The following is an 18496-nucleotide window of genomic DNA, read 5'->3' on the forward strand; positions in this document are numbered from 1 at the left end:
TGAATAATATTCCATTATATGGAGATAGCACATTGTATGTCATAATTCATCTGGAACAGACATTTGGGTTGTTTCCACCATTTGGCTATTGTGAATGAGACTACTATAAACATTTTTGTGTCAGTTGTGTGGGGATATATTCCTCAAAGTGCTGGGTCCTGTGGTAGCTATATGGTAGCTAACTTGGATCCACTAGTGCCCGTCCCAGCGGCAGTGTGTGAGGGTTTTGTTTCTCTACATGCTCAGCATTTGTGATTTGTTTTTTTCCCTTTTAATTTGCATTTGTATTACATTAGTTTTGTTTTCATTTGTTGTATAGAGTGGGCATTCACAGAAATGTAATTTGAAAGAACTTTTTACTCCTTGAAACAAAAATGTGGTCAGCTGAAGTCTACTAGTGCAGAGACTTGAAACATGATTTTTTTTTTAAAGATGTTTTGCCTTTTCTCTAAAATATAGTTTTGCTTCTGGAGTCAACAATGATATAGTGTGGTGTTGACACAAATTGTACACTTTTCAAAAAGAACTTTATGTGTATGAGCATATTCTTTCAGATATAAAGAAGATTTTGCTAATTTTATGATACAGTTTTCAACTAGTTTTAGACAAATTCTGGTCTTATGTCGAAAGACTTAATGTCATACTATTTATTTTACAGGTATGAGAGCTAAGTAAGCCATTTTTGACACAAGAAACGTTACCAGAACTTTACCAATGATGGATTCTGAGGTTAAACCTGAGAATGATGAGGATGCGAATCGAAAGAAGGTGGCAGGGGAGTTGCGAAGCCTTTTGTCCTGTGGAGGCAGTTGTGGGCCTGGAGCTGAGGTGACAACCATCTCCTCTGAGAATATCACAAGCAAAAGAGGTTTTCCCGACTCATCTGACTTTGGCGGTGTCGTGCAGGAAGGCAGAAACGAACATGCTTCTAAACGGATGAGGGTGGAGGAGACACAGTGCCTGAAGTCTGGCCGGCAGGACACCGACGGACTCAGCACTCCTGTGAGCTCCACCACAGAAGCAGACATCCCATCAGATGAGATGGGAAAGGCGCCCTTCCTGAAGGACTGGCCAGAGGGGGGCACTGCTCTTCCACCTGCCTCTATCTCCTCTCCTGATCTTAGCACCATTAATGCCCCGTCTCTGAAAAGGGACACGGAAAGAAGGCCTGCTCAGGAAGTGGTTTCCCTTGACTCACAAAGAGAGTCCTCTTTCCCTCCAAAGGACATGAGTGTCAGCTGTACCTTTAGAAACATAGACGCAGTCCTCAAGTGCAGTGAATGTGGCCATTTGTTTCCATCTTGCTCTGATTTGGAGAAGCATGCCGAGTGCCCGAAGCAGCAGGCTAAGGAGCATGCCTGCTGCCGCTGTGGCCACAAAGCAGAGAGCAGTCCAGCGTGCCAGGCACACCTGAGCACGCATGTAGTCCACAACGTCTTCTCATGTGACCTTTGCGGCTTTCAATGTGGTGAAGAAAACTTGTTGAATGCACACTATCTCAGCAAAACACATCTTCGGCGCCAGAATCTTGCTGCTCGTGGAGGCTTTGTACAGATCTTAACAAAGCAGCCTTTTCCTAAGAGAACTTGTGCCGTGGTAACAAAGAATGCTCGAGCAAGACCAAGGGCTTCTAAACCAGAAGCAAAGAATGTGGATTCAAAAGGATTACAAAATAGTGGGAGCACATTTACAGATTGTGGAGTGAACATTTCTCAACAAGGTGGTGGTGACAGTGAGCTCCTTGTTGAAATGGAGCCATCCAGAAATACGTCATTAGAAAAAGCAGAGGTTGTTGAAAATGTTCTATCCCTCACTATAGCTCAAAATCCTGAAAATGAGAGCAAACAGGTAGGAGTAACTCCAGAGGGTCCCTTGGGCAAATCAGAATCTACCCCAAATACCCTGCGGGCAGCACATGGCATCAGTACCACCTCAAGGCTAAGACCTGAGCGCAGTGTTGTCATGTTGGGTAATGGATTTCGCCGAAGAAGTGGCACTTTTGCCTTGAAGGGCCAGGCAAAGAAAAGGTTTAATCTCTTAGGAATTAATAAAAGAGGCGCGAGTGAAACACAGAGAACGTACATGAAACACTTTAGAACACAGATCAAAACAAGTGACACAGAACCAGGGCTGAAGCCTGCAGAAATGAGCACCAGGGTCCGGAGTCTGTGTGTGACTTCCTCAGCACCCCTGGACACAACACAGGACGAGGCAAGTTCCTGTCCTCTGGGTTCCGTGCCTCTAGACTCCCCAACAGAGAAGCCAGCTTCTGACCACCAGAAGTCATGTACTTGTACTATTTGTGGCCAGATCGCCATAAATATGAGCGATTTGGAAAGCCATGTGAACAGATGCCATGCAGAAGAGGTGAAAAACTATCGCCAAGCTTGTGACTTATCCAATACGTCACGGGGGGACCCAGAAGAGCATGCGCACAAAACTCAGCACCAGCAAACTGCTTCTGTCCTCACTTGTCAGTGTTGTTCCTTTCTTTCCTCGAGCAAAAGAAACCTTAAAGACCACATGAAGGAAAAACATGATATGGATTTTCTTTGCACTGCTTGTAATCTGTTCTTGTCTGAGAAAGATGTGGAAGAACACAAGGCAGCCACAAAGCATGTCAGTTTATTGGTTCAAGCGAAGACTTCTCCATCCTTGGCCAATGACTGTGCTTTACAGACCTTACCTTTGCGTAGTTTAGAATCAGAAAACACAAAAGAGTCTCCGAATGAATCAGGGAGAACAGCTCAGGAAGAGCCTATGAAATCCAGGGTAAGCCCTGGAAGTGAACTGAGGCATTCAAGTAAGCCTCAGTTTCAGTGTAAGAAGTGTTTTTATAAAACAAGATCTTCTACTGTTCTCACAAGACATATAAAGCTTCGGCACGGCCAAGACTATCACTTCCTTTGTAAAGCCTGCAATCTTTATTCATTGAGCAAAGAAGGAATGGAGAAACATATTAAAAGAAGTAAACATCTTGAAAATGCTAAGAAAAATAATATTGGCTTAAGTTTTGAAGAGTGTATTGAAAGGGTATGTATAGGCGCAAATGAGAAAAAAGAAGATTTTAATATTTCTGGAAATGGAAAGACTGAAGGCCACGTAGGTGTGCAGTTACAGGAGCAATCCTGCCTTGAGAAGAGCACACTAATGCCGAAGGAGGCATCTCAGCCTGGTGTCTTCACCAGAGATGATGCATTAGCTTTGCCCACTACTCCAAAGAGAGGAAGACCCAAAGGCAGCACATCACGAACATGTTCACACTGTGGACTTTTGGCCTCTAGTATTACAAATTTGACTGTTCACATTAGACGTAAACACAGTCACCAATACAGTTATTTATGCAAAGTTTGTAAATATTATACTGTAACTAAGGGAGACATGGAGCGGCACTGTGCTACCAAGAAACATAAAGGACGGGTAGAAATAGAAGCAAATGGGAAACAAAGTTCAGATATAATTGTTGTCCCTGAAGGTGGTCATATTGAGGCCTGTGTAAAGAATACTCACTCAGCTGTGACTATGTCTGATGAACCATCTAACAAGTCACCTGAGTCTGATACCTTTGTTTTAGAAAAGCCTGTGGTAGGTCACGGAAATCCAACTGAAGTAGAAGTTGAAAATGTACTTCAGGCTCTAGATGGAGAAGTTCAAAGTGCTGTCACTGGTAAAAAGGAACAGGTATCTCTACAGCCAGAGATTGTTCTTCAGCAGGGGGATATATGTGCCCAGAGAGATGCTACAGGTACAAGTGATAACAAATGTCTACATTGTGAGTTCAGTGCACACTCGCCTGCATCTCTTGAGCTGCATGTGAAACGGAAACATACGAAGGAGTTTGAGTTTTATTGCATGGCCTGTGATTACTATGCTGTGACTCGCCGAGAGATGACTAGGCATGCAGCAACAGAGAAGCATAAAATGAAAAGGCAGTCCTACCTCAACTCTTCTAATGGAGAAGAAGCAGGTTCTGCAGAAATGTCTAAAAACACTATTATACCTGGAGAGGAGCATCCACAAAATCCCAAGGACTTTGAAATAATTCCTGACCAACCACCTGATACTCTCAAACCCAGAAATGCTTCAGACTGTTCTATTTTGGATGAAAATACTAATTTAGATATTTCTAAAGTTCTGTGTGCTCCTGATGCTGTAGAAATTGAGGAAGAATCTAATTTCAGTGAAGCCCATTCTTTTAGTGAGACGTTCCAACAGCCCCCTGCCAAGGATCAAGTTATGAAACCTGAGGAAATGGTGTCTGTTAATATTTCCTCTAGTTATGGCTCCTCAAACAGACTTCAGAATGAAAATCCAGGTAGCTGTGCTCTGAATTGTGAGACAGCAAAGCTAAACCGTGGTATTTTGGAGAGCATTGACAAGCCACATACTTACTGTGAGAACAGTGGAGGTAATGTAGGAGATGGTGGAGCAAAATGTGACAGAAACGCGTGTCCTGGAGCCCTGTGTGGAAAGCATCCATCTGAAAGTACTTCCCCTTTGGTGGTGGGGATAAACAGAGAGAAGCCAGACCTGAATAGTGGTGGTCAGAACAAAGTTGGATGTGCACAGAATTCAGAGGCTTTGAAAGATCTCCAAGAGAATCCCATTCTGCCAAATAAGGAAATTCTGATGAATTCACAACAAGAAACTGAAATTATTTTGGAAGAGGATGGCCCAGCATCTGAAAGCACAGTTGTGAGTAGTGATGTTTATGAAACTATAATCAGTATTGATGATAAAGGCCAGGCCATGTATAGTTTTGGCCGATTTGACTCCTCCATAATTAGAATAAAGAACCCAGAAGACGCTGAACTGATAGACCAGTCAGAAGAGTGTCTGGTGGGGACAGGAGTGAGGGTTACTGAGTTGTCCTTGAAAGACTGTGCTCCAGGCTTGAAAAAGAAGAAAGTTGAAGGCAGTTCCTACGGCGAGTCCCCACGCATCCGTTGCGATGATTGTGGCTTCCTAGCAGATGGACTGAGTGGACTGAACGTTCATATAGCCATGAAGCATCCCACAAAAGAGAAACACTTTCACTGTTTACTGTGTGGAAAATCATTTTATACAGAAAGCAACCTCCATCAGCATTTGGCTAGTGCTGGTCATATGAGAAATGAGCAGGCCAGTGTAGAAGAGCTTCCAGAGGGAGGGGCCACCTTTAAATGTGTCAAGTGCACAGAGCCCTTTGATTCTGAACAGAATTTATTTCTACATATTAAAGGACAGCATGAGGAATTGCTTCGAGAGGTGAATAAATATATAGTGGAAGACACTGAGCAAATCAACCGCGAGAGAGAGGAGAACCAGGGCAGTGTTTGCAAGTACTGTGGGAAGATGTGCCGGAGCAGCAATTCCATGGCCTTTTTGGCGCACATTCGCACGCATACAGGTAGGTAAACCCTGCACCAGCTCACATTTGCCTTTAGAATGCCAAGAAATGAGAAGGTTCAGACATTTATTCCCATCCAAATATGGAACTCTACCTCATTAACATTTCACTGCTGTGTGGTACTCTGGACATCTGTAATAAGGCACTGTCGACACTTCACATAGCAATTCCAGGGGCAGGCTAGTGGACAAGTTTCTTTTATTTTTGTCAAAAAGCTTGGACCTTGGATAGAGGTCTTAGTTGAAGTCTGGTCTTTTATACCTTTCCAATTGTTCTGTATCCTTATTACTTAGTTTTCTGAAGTCTGCGTATTTGTGTGAGCATATATGTAACACACATATGTATGTGCATATATATGTATATAACATGTATGCACATATTATATAATATATACATATATAATATGTATACGTATATATGTACATATATTTAAAATGATATTTTGTATTTTAGAGGACAGACTAAGTGACTAGGTTTTTTGTAAATATTTTTCTCACAAATTTAAGGTCTTAAGAATATTCATTACTGGCTGGGTGCTGGTGGCTCAGGCATGTAATCCTAGCTAGTCAGGAGGCTGAGATGTGAGGACTGTGGTTCAAAGCCAGCCCAGGCAGGAAAGTCCGTGAGACTCTTATCTCCAATAAACCACCAGAAAACTGGAAATGGTGCTGTGGCTCAAGTAGTAGAGTGCTTGCCTTGAGCTGAAGAGCTGAGGGACAGCGCCCAGGCCCACACTTCAAGCCCCACGACTGACCAAAAAAAAAAAAAAAAAAAAGTAATCAGCCGGTCACTCCTGGCTCATGCCTGTAATCCTAGCTACTCAGGAGGCTGAGATCTGAGAATCACTGTTCCTGGCCAGAAAATTCTGTGAGACTGTTATGTGCAATAAACCACTCAGAAAAAGCTGGAAGTGGCGCTGTGGCTCAAGTGGTAGAACACTAGCTTTGAGCATAAAGAGGCTCAGGGACAGCTCCCAGGCCCTGAATTCAAGCCCCAGGATTGCCTCCCTCCCCTCCCAAAAAATTGATGACCCACTTTTTATATCTAAAAGTCTTAACCACAAGCAGCAATATTCTACTTCCAAGGAGACAACTTGTTCATCTGTTCTGTATACTTGAATAGGTTTTCATGGAGCTAGTACTTCATTTAATTTCCTGACTCTGTCACATTTAGTGATCTATGTTAATGTTTAATTTTGGGAGAAGTTTTTTTAAAAAAATTTTTTTGGTGAGAATTGCATAAGCTACTGTTCTAAATTTATGTAAAAATTCACTGCAATGTTTCTATAAACCTGCCATACATTCTTTATTTTAAATAGACAGCTTTTCTAAATCATTGTGCTCTGCTTAGACAAGTTCTGTCTCCGTGGTTGAATTTATGAGTGGATTTGAATAATAAATTCACATTTCAATGAACATATTTTCATTAAAACTGTAAGGTTTATTTTACTGTACTTTTAAATAATGGTTTATTATTAAAGCTATACTTTAAATTCATGCAGTTTTTGAAACTTAGTGCATGGTTACCAGGAGAAAGACAAAAAATATATAGTTATCAGGTAAGGTGATTAAAGCTAGATAAAAGTTTTCTATCTGAGAAAGTAACAGGGCAACCTGCAGATGATGAATCTAGGCAAAGGTATACCTTATACTCCTAATGCCATACAGCTGTTTTTTGCAGTAAGTTTAAATGTGTGCTTGTTTGTAGTACCTCTGTCAGCATCTTGCAGCTCACTTTTCTGTATGACATAGTTGTAGGCAGCAGGTTTGTTCAAATGCACTGGAAATATGTATTTTCTTTACATGCCCTCTTAAAGCAGATAAAACCGAATAAAATGAAGAGCAAGATGCTAATGGAATTCTTTTTAGAATTCTTTATGCAACTGTCTGGTCAAGACATGTTGCTTTTAATTGATGTGTCCATTACTTGAATTCTCTTGTAATTATAGTCAATAAGTCTTGTAAATGTGTTAAAGCTCACTAAAAGCATACAAATTCAAGAACAGAGTAAGGCTAATAATTTAAAATAATCAATGTGGGCATTTCAGCACTTAATTTCCCTTGTGTGTTGATAGCTGATCATTCTTAATCCATTAAGATTTATTTAGTCGTTTACAATGCAAAATAGGCTTGCACTGGTCACTTGTGCCATTTGAAAATGTCCACCAGGTTAAGTGCAGAATGTAGTCCATTAGTCTTCCTTGACTATATGTATTAATTGCATTTAAAATCAAGTTAATGTGGATGTGAAAGTGAGGTAGCTATCAATATGTGACAAAGTAACCCTACTTATATAAGTTACATCATTGATTGTAGCATTCAGCAAAAGTTAGCGTACTTTTTAAAAAGCATCTTCTGTTGGTCTTATCAGCAAGTACATTTTTATGGTGCATTGAAGCACCACAGCAGACACGTTCCCGAATACAAAGGACCAATCCACCATTTCCATTTTCAAGTCATTTGGTGGAAGTTGGACGGGGTGTTAATTCAAGTTTTTCCCCCTTTCTGAGCAGCTTTAAATGAATTGCTTTTCTGGTACTTTGCTTATGTCCATGAAATAGTAATGTAGGGCTGTTATTAATGGTTGACTGGAAAAGGCTTATTCTTCCAATCCCTGTTTTTATTGGCTTTATGTTTTGTCATAACCTTTACTTTCCATCCTTAACATGGGCAAGGTAGCATTCTAAGAAATAAATGAGTTTAGTTATCAAGACTTCAGGAGAGAGCATCTCAGTTTCCCATGCATTCCCCGGTGTGAAGCATTCAAAACAGCAGCCATCTTCTCTTACATTTGTTGGCTGAGGGAGCTGGTGTTTGCTTCACAATGCTGTTAAAGTCTTTATTTCATATGATATGAAAGGCATCATTATGCCTCAAGATTGTCTCGAGCATTCTGTTGATAATCAGTGCTCTGGGCACTTGTGTATTTGGAAAGTGTTTACATGTGGGTTTACATAGGATGTGTGACTTCCCTGGAAAGTGTTGCTAGGGCTGGTGATGTTTGTAACTCTTTTTGGGAGTTCAGAGAACCCACAGATCATGACAAGAGTGAATTTGAATGCTGAACACTGTGGGGACAGGGGCTCTACTGCCTCCTGCTTGCTCTCCATGGGCCCCCTCATGGTTGGCACTCAGAATAATTTGTTAAATGGTTGAATAGATGAACAAATGAGTAAGTGTGTGGATGGAGTATTCAAGTGTTTAGGGGTAGATTGTGGAATTTAAACTACAGCTGAGAAGCATTACACAATATACATTTTTGTTTTCATTTTCCTAACTTCATTCTTTAATACTTAAAGATTTTGTTTGTCCTTGGCAATGAATACCAGTATCACATGGGCGTAGGAATAGCACTTAATAATGCAGCTGGGAATGCCCTGTAGGTCTGAGCAGACTGGAATTTCCAAGTCTTTGGAATTCTTTGATAAAATAACCAGGCATGACAAAGTTGAGAATCTTTTATAAGTTTTTTCCTCTTCAGATAACCTCACAGATCAAACTAAAAACAAAACACCATTCCACATAATGGAGCTAATTATGATAAGATTGGAAGTTTGTAATAATAAGATGCACCAAATAAAAAGGTAAGCTTAGAACTATCTGGTTTTACAAAGATTTTTGTCTTAGGAACTTAGATCCATTTTATAATATGTATAGCAAGCTTAAAAATGGAAACATCATTATCAGTTAGGAAAAGAAAAGTTTTCTTTTTCTTATATAGAGAAGCATTCTTCAGCTGGCATTTGAACTCCTAGGGCACAGAAAGGAGATGTTGTTGGCACAGCTCCTCTGAAAGGAAGATGTAAAGGAAAGTCAAGGCTTTTGTGTTCTAGGCAGAGCAGTGGACAGAATACTCATTTAGGTGTTGTCCACATATGGTAGCTGTGGTCACTGAAGTGCAGAAGCTCCTTGGTGAGGAGCTGCACACAACAGGTTGAAAGGGCAGAGCTCGGCTCAGAGCAGGAGGTACTGTGTACCGTGTGCCCCACTACCTCCTTGTACATAGGCGTTGCAGTGGAGGAGTTTGTCTTTTTTTTTTTTGAATCCTGATATTACTGCTCATTAATAATTCCTAAATTATTCTTTAAAGCATTTCAGTTTATAGGTAAATTGCTTTTTCTCACTCTTTTCAAAAAAGTCTTTATAAAAATCTGTCTCTCCATATTAATGTTTCAAAGTAGTTACAGGCTTAGTTTTACAAGAATCATTTAAATAAACTGTCGTTTCTGAAGTGATTGATAGAATGTGATTTCTGAAAGCTGCGATCTAAACGTGCTTTTGACATTTAAACATATAAACCTGACTAGGTGTAGCCATTCAGGTGCTAACTATATTTTATATCTACTTCTAACCATAGAAATGGAGGTATTAAGAGATCTGGCTTCATTGTCACTGAACTGTGAAATATTCAACCTTGTCTGCCTGTGCTTAGCACTGTTGACTTTTTTATTTCTGTTGGAAGATTAGAATTAAATGCTTCACTTTTTTTTTTGTCAGCTTTTGGGAATTACATTGAAATTTAACACTAAAATTTTCTACTGAGTACTTCAGTTTTAACAAAGTATTCATGGAGGTCCCTTACAGACACTACAAAAGGTTTATTGATCAAATATGACATTACAATTTTTTATTTGGACTATTTGCATATTTATTAAAGTTTACATATTTTATATTCTATCCAACAGCAAAAGGTAGTTCATCAAATGAGTATTAAACATATAAACAATGTGGAAACATATTGTTCTGATTTTAAACTGTAATTTTTATGTTTTTGGTTTATTAATTTGAAGTAATGATTAGAAACTTGAAAAGTGTATATACATATTTTCTATTTTAGGAGTGTTATTTCTCAATGTGGGTATACATACTTAAATATTAGTATATTTCAGTTAGTCGTCTTGTCCACTGCTGATAGTAATTTTACTAAGTTTGAAATAATTTTATTTTCTCAGTTTTGAGTGTAATCTTTATGCAGTGATTAAAGCATTTTATTATTTTTACTGTACCTTTTGTGTTGAAATATTCATAACGTCACTAATAACTAAAATGTCAATGCTTTTGATTTGTAGCATTATCATAGATTTTTGTTATAAAAATGATCATAAAAGCTCAATAATTTATCCATCATATATTCTTATATTAATAAAATATTAATATAGTGAGTCATTTGAAATCAAAGTGACAGAAAAAAATCAAATACTATTGTTGATGTGATTAAATTCAAATCTAGAAAAATATGGGAAACTGGATGGCCATGGAGAAATGTACTTACTCCGTGACAAACCTTTAGAGATATCAGTATTTTGTGTTTGTATTTTTACAATGTCTCATTTTACATAATGCCTTTAACAGATATTTCTGGAAATTGTAAGAAAAATATTTGAAATTATTTAGCTTATTTCCTATACTTACTGCTGCTCAACAGTGTGACTTTTGTCACACTGACAATGTGTGACAGTTGAGAAGCCTCACTAAAACATTAAAGCCTTCTAGATAGAATAATATTCAAGATAGATACAAATGAGTGTAAGCGTCCAATTTTGGGGACAAATTCTCAATTAGATCAAAGGTATGATTTAAGATTTAGCTCTTTTTTTTTTAAAAAAAAAAAACAACAAACCTAACAGCAATGTGTGATTTAAACCAAATCTTATTTTATGTTAAATTTACTCAGGGTCCAAACCATTTAAGTGCAAGATTTGCCATTTTGCGACAGCTCAGCTTGGGGATGCCAGAAACCATGTCAAAAGGCACCTTGGGATGAGGGAGTACAAGTGTCACGTCTGTGGGTGAGTAAGTCGATGCTGTCTCCATCGCGCAAACCAGGAGGCATGTACAGGGTATCCATTGTCGCAGAATGCAAAACTGATATGAGTAAGAGTGGCTAAAATTATGCATGCGTAGCCTCCTTTCCTTTGTTATGGTAAATTCCTTAAATACAGTTATGACATTCTTCTCCCACTTCTGAACCTGTTCTGAAGATGAGCAATTTTATGGGCTACAAGGTCAATTTGAACCTGTAATCTGTAAATTGACTAAATTATAGGATGTGCATTCACATTGCCAGGGAGAACTATAAATTCCATTTAAAGACATAAAAATATATAATATGGCTTTAGGAGTATATATGTATTTTTATTTTTGGTATGCTGCTTTAATTTAATAAAATTAATTACTCTTTGGGTCCATTGGACATAGTCCATAAGGCATAACCAAAGGATTTAATTTTGGATGGCTGGTTACTGATTATTTGAAAGATGATGTGATAAAAACAGTATATAATGTATTTTTTGTAACATTATTTTAAAACTATTTCCTTTTGAGTTAATGGTTCTTTGCAGAATCATTCACAATGTTTAATTGTCATTCGAATGTGTTATAGTTAATAGAAAGCTCTGAAGTGCTTTAATGTAAAACTAATTAATTTAGCAGAAATGTTTAAAAGGTTTTAAAATGCTATGACATATATGGTGTATCATAGGACATTCAGAGGTGGATTTTAATACCCTACTTTTGATTAAAATATATTTTAATGTTATTATGCTAGAGAAATTAATAAGTACATCATATAAAAACACTTTATGTGAAACTTAAGAAACCTGCAATTCCTCTGCTAATTCACAAGATACCACAGGTTCAATCCAATCATGCAATGCACAGATGTTACTATTATTTTTTGAGTAGAAGATAAGTACCATGTAACCATTCTTTATATAATATATGGGTTCTGCTTTTTGTTTGACAGTATATTTCATCCGAGGCTACAGTTTTCTTTTTTTGTCCTTTAAGATAGTTGTGCAGATGAATAACTTTGCAAGCAGTTTTATTAACCCGGTTCTGGAATTTACTCATTGGTAGAATTGGCTTGCAGTGACTTGCAGCTAAGGTAAATGAAGATGAACCTCTGCTCGGAAGCCCCCTGAAGAGCAGTGAGCAAATGAGTTTTGTTACTCCTGATTTTAGTTGCAGGGTCAGGCGTCAAATGGCTAATTTTAATTGCTATAGGTCTTGAAGTTTTAAAACCTATCTCATTCATTGTTTTTATTTGATGAGTTATGGGAGGGAAGATGACCCTTCTCCAATGAACATTGGCTGCGAGGTAGCAATAAACAATTTCTTTCCCATTTTTTTGAGAAATTAGTAAATGATTTTTTGTATATACTGTTAGGGAAAAAAGAAACTTTTTCAGAGAATAGTTTCTGACATATATTGTATCAGAAACAATTCATAGTTAATTAGCTTTAATTGTATAATTTGAACAATGCACTCTTTGCTTAGCTAATTGCTTGCTAAATACGACTGAAATGTTGCACTGGTAGTTTATATAGTTGATTACCAAGATACAGGATTATAAATAAATATGCCTTTATTATAGTTTTCTGTTGGTACCATAGGAAATTTTGGGTGTTAGTGTGTGTGTGTGTGTGTGTGTGTGTGTGTGTCTGTGTGTGTGTGTGTGTCTGTGTCTGTGCGTGCGCACGTGCGTGCGCCCATGTGTGTGTAGAACAAACATGGATTCCAGGATTATATCTTTTAGAATTATAGCAGACATTAAATTTCATGTGACTGTGAAATGATAATTTAATTTTGAAAGAGAAATGCAATTTAATTCTCAAATTATGTGACAATCATTTTAACAGGGTAGATGTTTTTTCAATGAAGTTCTGAGGAGTGGCAGTAAACTGAAAAATACCTCTTGGTTTCTGTTAAAAGAAAACAGACACAAATTAGGTACTGTGATATTAAACAAAACATATCTTAGGTTGCTCTTTGTTTCACAAGGTTAGATTAGTGTGTACCTTAAAAAATTAAAAGTGAGGAGAAGTGCAGAGATTGGTTTTTAGAGTAGTAAGACAAGAGAACATTGGGTACATTGACATTACTGACAATGTCAATTCATTGTCATTGATGGCTGCATAATCGCATACATGCTCAGTGGACCTATTAGTTCCTGAACATAAGCCGCTCATGCTGCATTTCTTCATTAGCTTTAATTACAATAAATTTTATTTTTTCTAAAATCATGTTTTAAAAGGAGAGGTGTTCTTTCAGGAACATTAAGTATAATTTTGTCACAAACAAGGTTCTGATGTATGTTTTCTTTTCTTCTAGAGTTAATCATAGCCTTAGTGGTCTAGAATTTTCTTATTGAGTTACAAGTGCTATTTCTCAAATAGTTCTAATTGAATAATATGTAAAAGTATCAAGTAAGACTCATTTTATAAGGGAATTTTTACAATATTGTACTCTTTTTCATAGTAACCTCTTGGTTTTCTTGAAGAAAAGAACCAACATTTAATAGGGAAATTGAGATGAGAATGACAAGTTATATATTTTGTTGAATGAAGCTTGGTGTGTTATATGTTCTGGTTATTTGTCACTGTTTCACATCTTTGTCTTTATGTAAGAAGGATGGTAGATGCTCATCGACTATTTTTGTTGAATGAAGCTTGGAGTGTTATATGTTCTGGTTATTTGTCACTGTTTCACATCTTTGTCTTTATGTAAGAAGGATGGTAGATGCTCATCGACTATTTTTGTCTTTCACTAAAGCTTAATTTTAAGAGTTGTATGGTAGCAACTCCCATATCAAAAACTTCTTTAAACTTGTTAGGTAACTTGTCTGGACTTTTGTTTAATTTCTTGGAATTGCCAAGATGATTAATAAGCTGGTTCCTCATCATCTCCAATTGGAAATCTTAGCTATAGTGTCTCATGGATTGATGTTTGTTTGATAGCACATGCTAAAGTCCAATTTTTTATTTTTTAAATTGGATGTGGGGCTTGAACTCTGGGCCTGGGCGCTGTCTCTGAGCTCTTCAGCTCAAGGCAAGCACTCTATTGCTTGAGTCAAAGCGTCACTTCCAGCCTTTTCTGTTTATGTGGTGCTGAGAAATCCAACCCAGGGCTTCATGCATGCAAGGCAAGCACTCTACCAGTAAGCCACCTTCCCAGCCCAAGTTAAGTCCTATTGTTGAGCATTCAGAATTTAGGATTAAAGTTCTATTTCAGCAAGGTTTATTTTTCTCATGTTATGGTAAAGATTTCAAACATGTTGCTTTGTATCTTATTTTACTTGATAGCATTTGAGACCTTTAATTTTAGATTTTGGGAGGAGCAGCTTCTTTTGGGTAGTAAAAGTGTGTGAGTGTGTGTGTGTGCATGTGTGTATTAACTGGGACTTGAACTCAAGATCGTACAATTCCACTCAGGTTTCTCAATAATCTTTTCTTGGTTCCAAATATGATCAAGAGAGGACTTTTTTAGAATATAGTGATGTTTATGTATAGGTACTTGGTAGTTAGTTAATGTGGAAATCTGCCAAACGATAAATAATGGAATATTTTCTTAGGCAAAAATTAATAATTTTATTTAATGCCTTTGTATTTCAAGGTATATAAAATATATTTTTATTAAATTTATGACCTCTACTTTCATTTTAAGTCAAGAACTTAAAAAAATCTCAATAATATGAAGTTATTCTAGTTATTCTATACACTGTGGTTTATAATTCTTTTAAATTTGTTTCAATTCTGTGTTTATATTATCGTGTACATCACTATCCCAATGATAGTATTTAAACAGTCCTCTTCAAATTCCTTGATTAATAGTCACATCATATGTTGGTATTGATAGTATTGTGCAATTGTTTGGCTTATGTTTGTTATCCATGTTTACAGATAGGAGATAAGATTGAAAGTGCTTTTCCTGATGTACTTAAGTTAGGCAGCTAGTAATGATGGATCACTACTATTCTTCCTTTTGATTTTTCATTTGGGTTTTAAGTTACTGACTTAGCTTAATTTGTCATTGTCTTTTTCTCTAGTATATAGTAAATGCAACTTACCTACTTCTTGGTAGCTCCCTTCTCTCTTTTTTCCCCTGAAATATGCCTTCTTTTAAAACTTTCAGATTCTCCTACTCACCAACTCTCATATCTTTATTCATTGTATTTTTCATACTTGCTAGTAATTTTCACTTAAAAAAAACACCTGTTATCTCTCTTCTGTCTTCACTGTTTTTAATGTATGGGTAATTTACTGCACCTACTCGATAGATTGAACATATCTGCATAAAACAAAAAAATAAGTACCTAAAAATGTGATGACTGTATCATCTTTTCAGTAGAAGTGAGAGGTAAAGATCAACCTGAGTTTTAGTGTTTCAGCACTGGGTAGCTTGAAAGAGTGACAGAATTTATAATCGGCATGTGATTTCCATAAGAAATGATACAGAAGTTAAGTACACCATTATTCAGAAGCACAGATCCCAGTATATGAGATTTAGGGATTATATTTTTACTGATGAATTTCTCTGTGACTAGTCTTGATTTGTATGTATAGAGTTAGAATAGTTAAGAGTAGGATTTACCTAATCAGTAGAAAATAAGGGCATTTTCTGTACCTCTGGGTTTATGAGAAGATTCCAGACATTTTAAAATCATGCATTTGTGTGCTTAGGAACTGTTTATTCCTAGTTTGTTTAAGAAACATTAAATAGAAAGTTACTAATGCAGTACAACTCTTTGTGTATGTGTGTGTGTATATGCGTGTGTGCGTGTGTGTGGCATCACCTAGTTTTTGTGCATTAAGAGGGATCTCTATGTAGATGATTATAATGTCACTTTCTGACCTTTGCAGCTTGAATAATTGTAAATCATTGCTTCATAACGTGTCAGAGAATGTCTGTACTAGGCAATTAAATGGCAGAATATAATAGACCAAATTATTGCCTGTCATGTTTTCAACAACACAGTTAGTATTTGAGTTACACTTAATCATTACGTGCATTAGCAACTTCATTGGAATCCAGCTTCAGGCTGAGCATGAAATACATTACATTATTTAAACCTCTAATGGTACAAGTCATTTATTTGTGTTGAAGTGTACAACACGCAGAGTTTCATAAAGCAAGGAACACTTGAGAGCTTAATTTATCCAAATCAAAGTCTAAATGCAGATAAACACAAGTGGCAAAAATTAGTAATTTTTATAGGCTGGAAATATTTAAAAATACATGGTTGTGGGTAATTGTAGGCAGCAGGAATAAATTAAAATCACTATTTTTAGTCTGCTCTGAGAACTAACACTGTGTATACCTAAATCGTTAAAAGCACCATGGAATTGCACTTTTAGCTGAACAATTAATCATCCCCATCCTAGCTACAGATGTATCCGAATAAAATAAGTATTTGGTTCAGCTGATTGTTTTGGTTAAGGAGATGGAGATAGAAAAAGATTTGTACTATAGTGTGGCATGAATTATGCTAGTGATAGTATAAGGTGCTGCCTCTCAGTTTTAAAAAACTCTAAATTGACATTAAAGTACTCATTTTAAAAGTTGTGTTACATATTTTAGTCACATAATATTCTGTTGATTTTAGTTTAATAATACATTTCTGTTCCATTTTGAAAGTTTTGAAATGCCATGTAATGATTACTGTCTTTTCCTGTCACCTACTGCAACATTAACAGTAATCACTGTCCTGGAATACATTTTAATTTGTGAACATTTGAAATACTTGTACAAATCATCTCAATTTGAAAACTTAAGCAGTATCTTGGTTATAATACTCAAATAGCAAATGATCTTCTCAGTCAGGTGAGACTCCAGCGTATTTTCCAGTGAGCCTTGACGGTCCAGGAGAGGTGGGGACCTGTTAGCATGGTGATGTGGAGACAGGAGGAAGCTTTTCTGGTTTCTCTTCACAGTGAAAGGAGTTCTTTTCATTACCGTACTCTGTTTTTCTGTCTTTTCTTTTCTTTTCTTTTCTTTTTTGGTCCTGGTAGAGTGAAGTTGCAATTTATTTGAAGGCCAGTAAGTATAATCAACCAACAGCAAAATAGAAATAACCCAGAGGCTAGATCCTTAGATGGGTACACAGTTCCAGAGATGCGTGGGTCATGTCACTATGACAAGGTGTCCAACGCTGGCCTAAATAGTCCCTTTGTGTTGTCGTTAAAGATATTGGCATCTGTCCTTTTTGTGAAACATCCTATCCTAGTCTCAGGTTACTGTTTCTTCCCATTAAAATGACTGTGGTGATTCGCTCTCCTGGGCTCTCAGGGCTCTGCAGCCTGTCTAACCCTCACAGTCACACACAGGAAGGTATCCTCTGTCTAATCCTCACAGTCACACACAGGAAGGTGTCCTCTGTCTAACCCTCACAGTCACACACAGGAAGGTATCCTCTGTCTAACCCTCACAGTCACACATGGGAAGGTGTCCTCTGTCTAACCCTCACAGTCACACACGGGAAGGTGTCCTCTGTCTAATCCTCACAGTCACACACGGGAAGGTATCCTCTGTCTAATCCTCACAGTCACACACGGGAAGGGATCCTCTGTCTAACCCTCACAGTCACACACAGGAAGGGATCCTCTGTCTAACCCTCACAGTCACACACGGGAAGGTGTCCTCTGTCTAACCCTCACAGTCACACACGGGAAGGTATCCTCTGTCTAATCCTCACAGTCACACACAGGAAGGTGTCCTCTGTCTAATCCTCACAGTCACACACAGGAAGGTATCCTCTGTCTGGCTTCCTTCACTTGTTCTGTGATTTCATTTTTTTTCTTGTTAACCTGCTCTACTTTACTCTTCCTATTCATCTTAAAGTTCTTCACTTTGTAGAGGTTTTTGCTTTTAAATGTCCAACAGCTTGATAAGAGGCAGAATAGAAATTGTAGGGAGGGGGGAAATCTTTCCATGGATTTGTAATTTCTTCACTCTTGTGTGTTTGTCAGATTCTTGTGGCACTGGCAGCCTGTGACAGCGTGGCCACCAGCTGCCCAGGGAGAGAGAGCTGAGGCGCAGCCGTTTATGGCAGGGAGCCACTGAAAAGTAGAGCCCTGTTCTCCGTGGACTCACTGTCTGCTGGAGTTGGGGTTAAAAGGTTAAGGAGAGCGTTCCCAAGTCTGAATTGGGTATTTTTAAAGAAGAACCAAGAATGTGTGAGTAAAAGCAGAAAGGATTGGAATAGCATGGCTTGTGAGTAAGAGCACTGCAAACACAGTTCTTTCAGTGTGTATGTGACTGCTAGGTAGAGGTTGGTGTGCTTTCACAAAGACATCTTGTGGGCGTAGACACGTGTCCGTGTTCTGTTACT

General features: G+C 37.7%; 1 protein-coding gene across 1 annotated transcript in view; it reads left to right on the forward strand.

Annotated features, from left to right (window-relative positions):
* Positions 1–661: 661 nt before the first annotated feature.
* Znf407 (zinc finger protein 407) overlaps positions 662–18496 on the forward strand; it is a 355534-nt gene continuing 337699 nt past the window's right edge. Inside the window, exons 1-2 of the mRNA XM_013026144.1 lie at positions 662–5389; positions 11063–11177. Coding sequence (XP_012881598.1) covers positions 715–5389; positions 11063–11177 — 4790 coding nt within the window. The 5' untranslated portion in view covers positions 662–714. The remainder of the gene's footprint in view (positions 5390–11062; positions 11178–18496) is intronic.

This window comes from Dipodomys ordii, unplaced genomic scaffold, assembly GCF_000151885.1.
Source record: "Dipodomys ordii isolate 6190 unplaced genomic scaffold, Dord_2.0 Scaffold91, whole genome shotgun sequence".
Lineage (NCBI taxonomy): Eukaryota > Metazoa > Chordata > Mammalia > Rodentia > Heteromyidae > Dipodomys > Dipodomys ordii.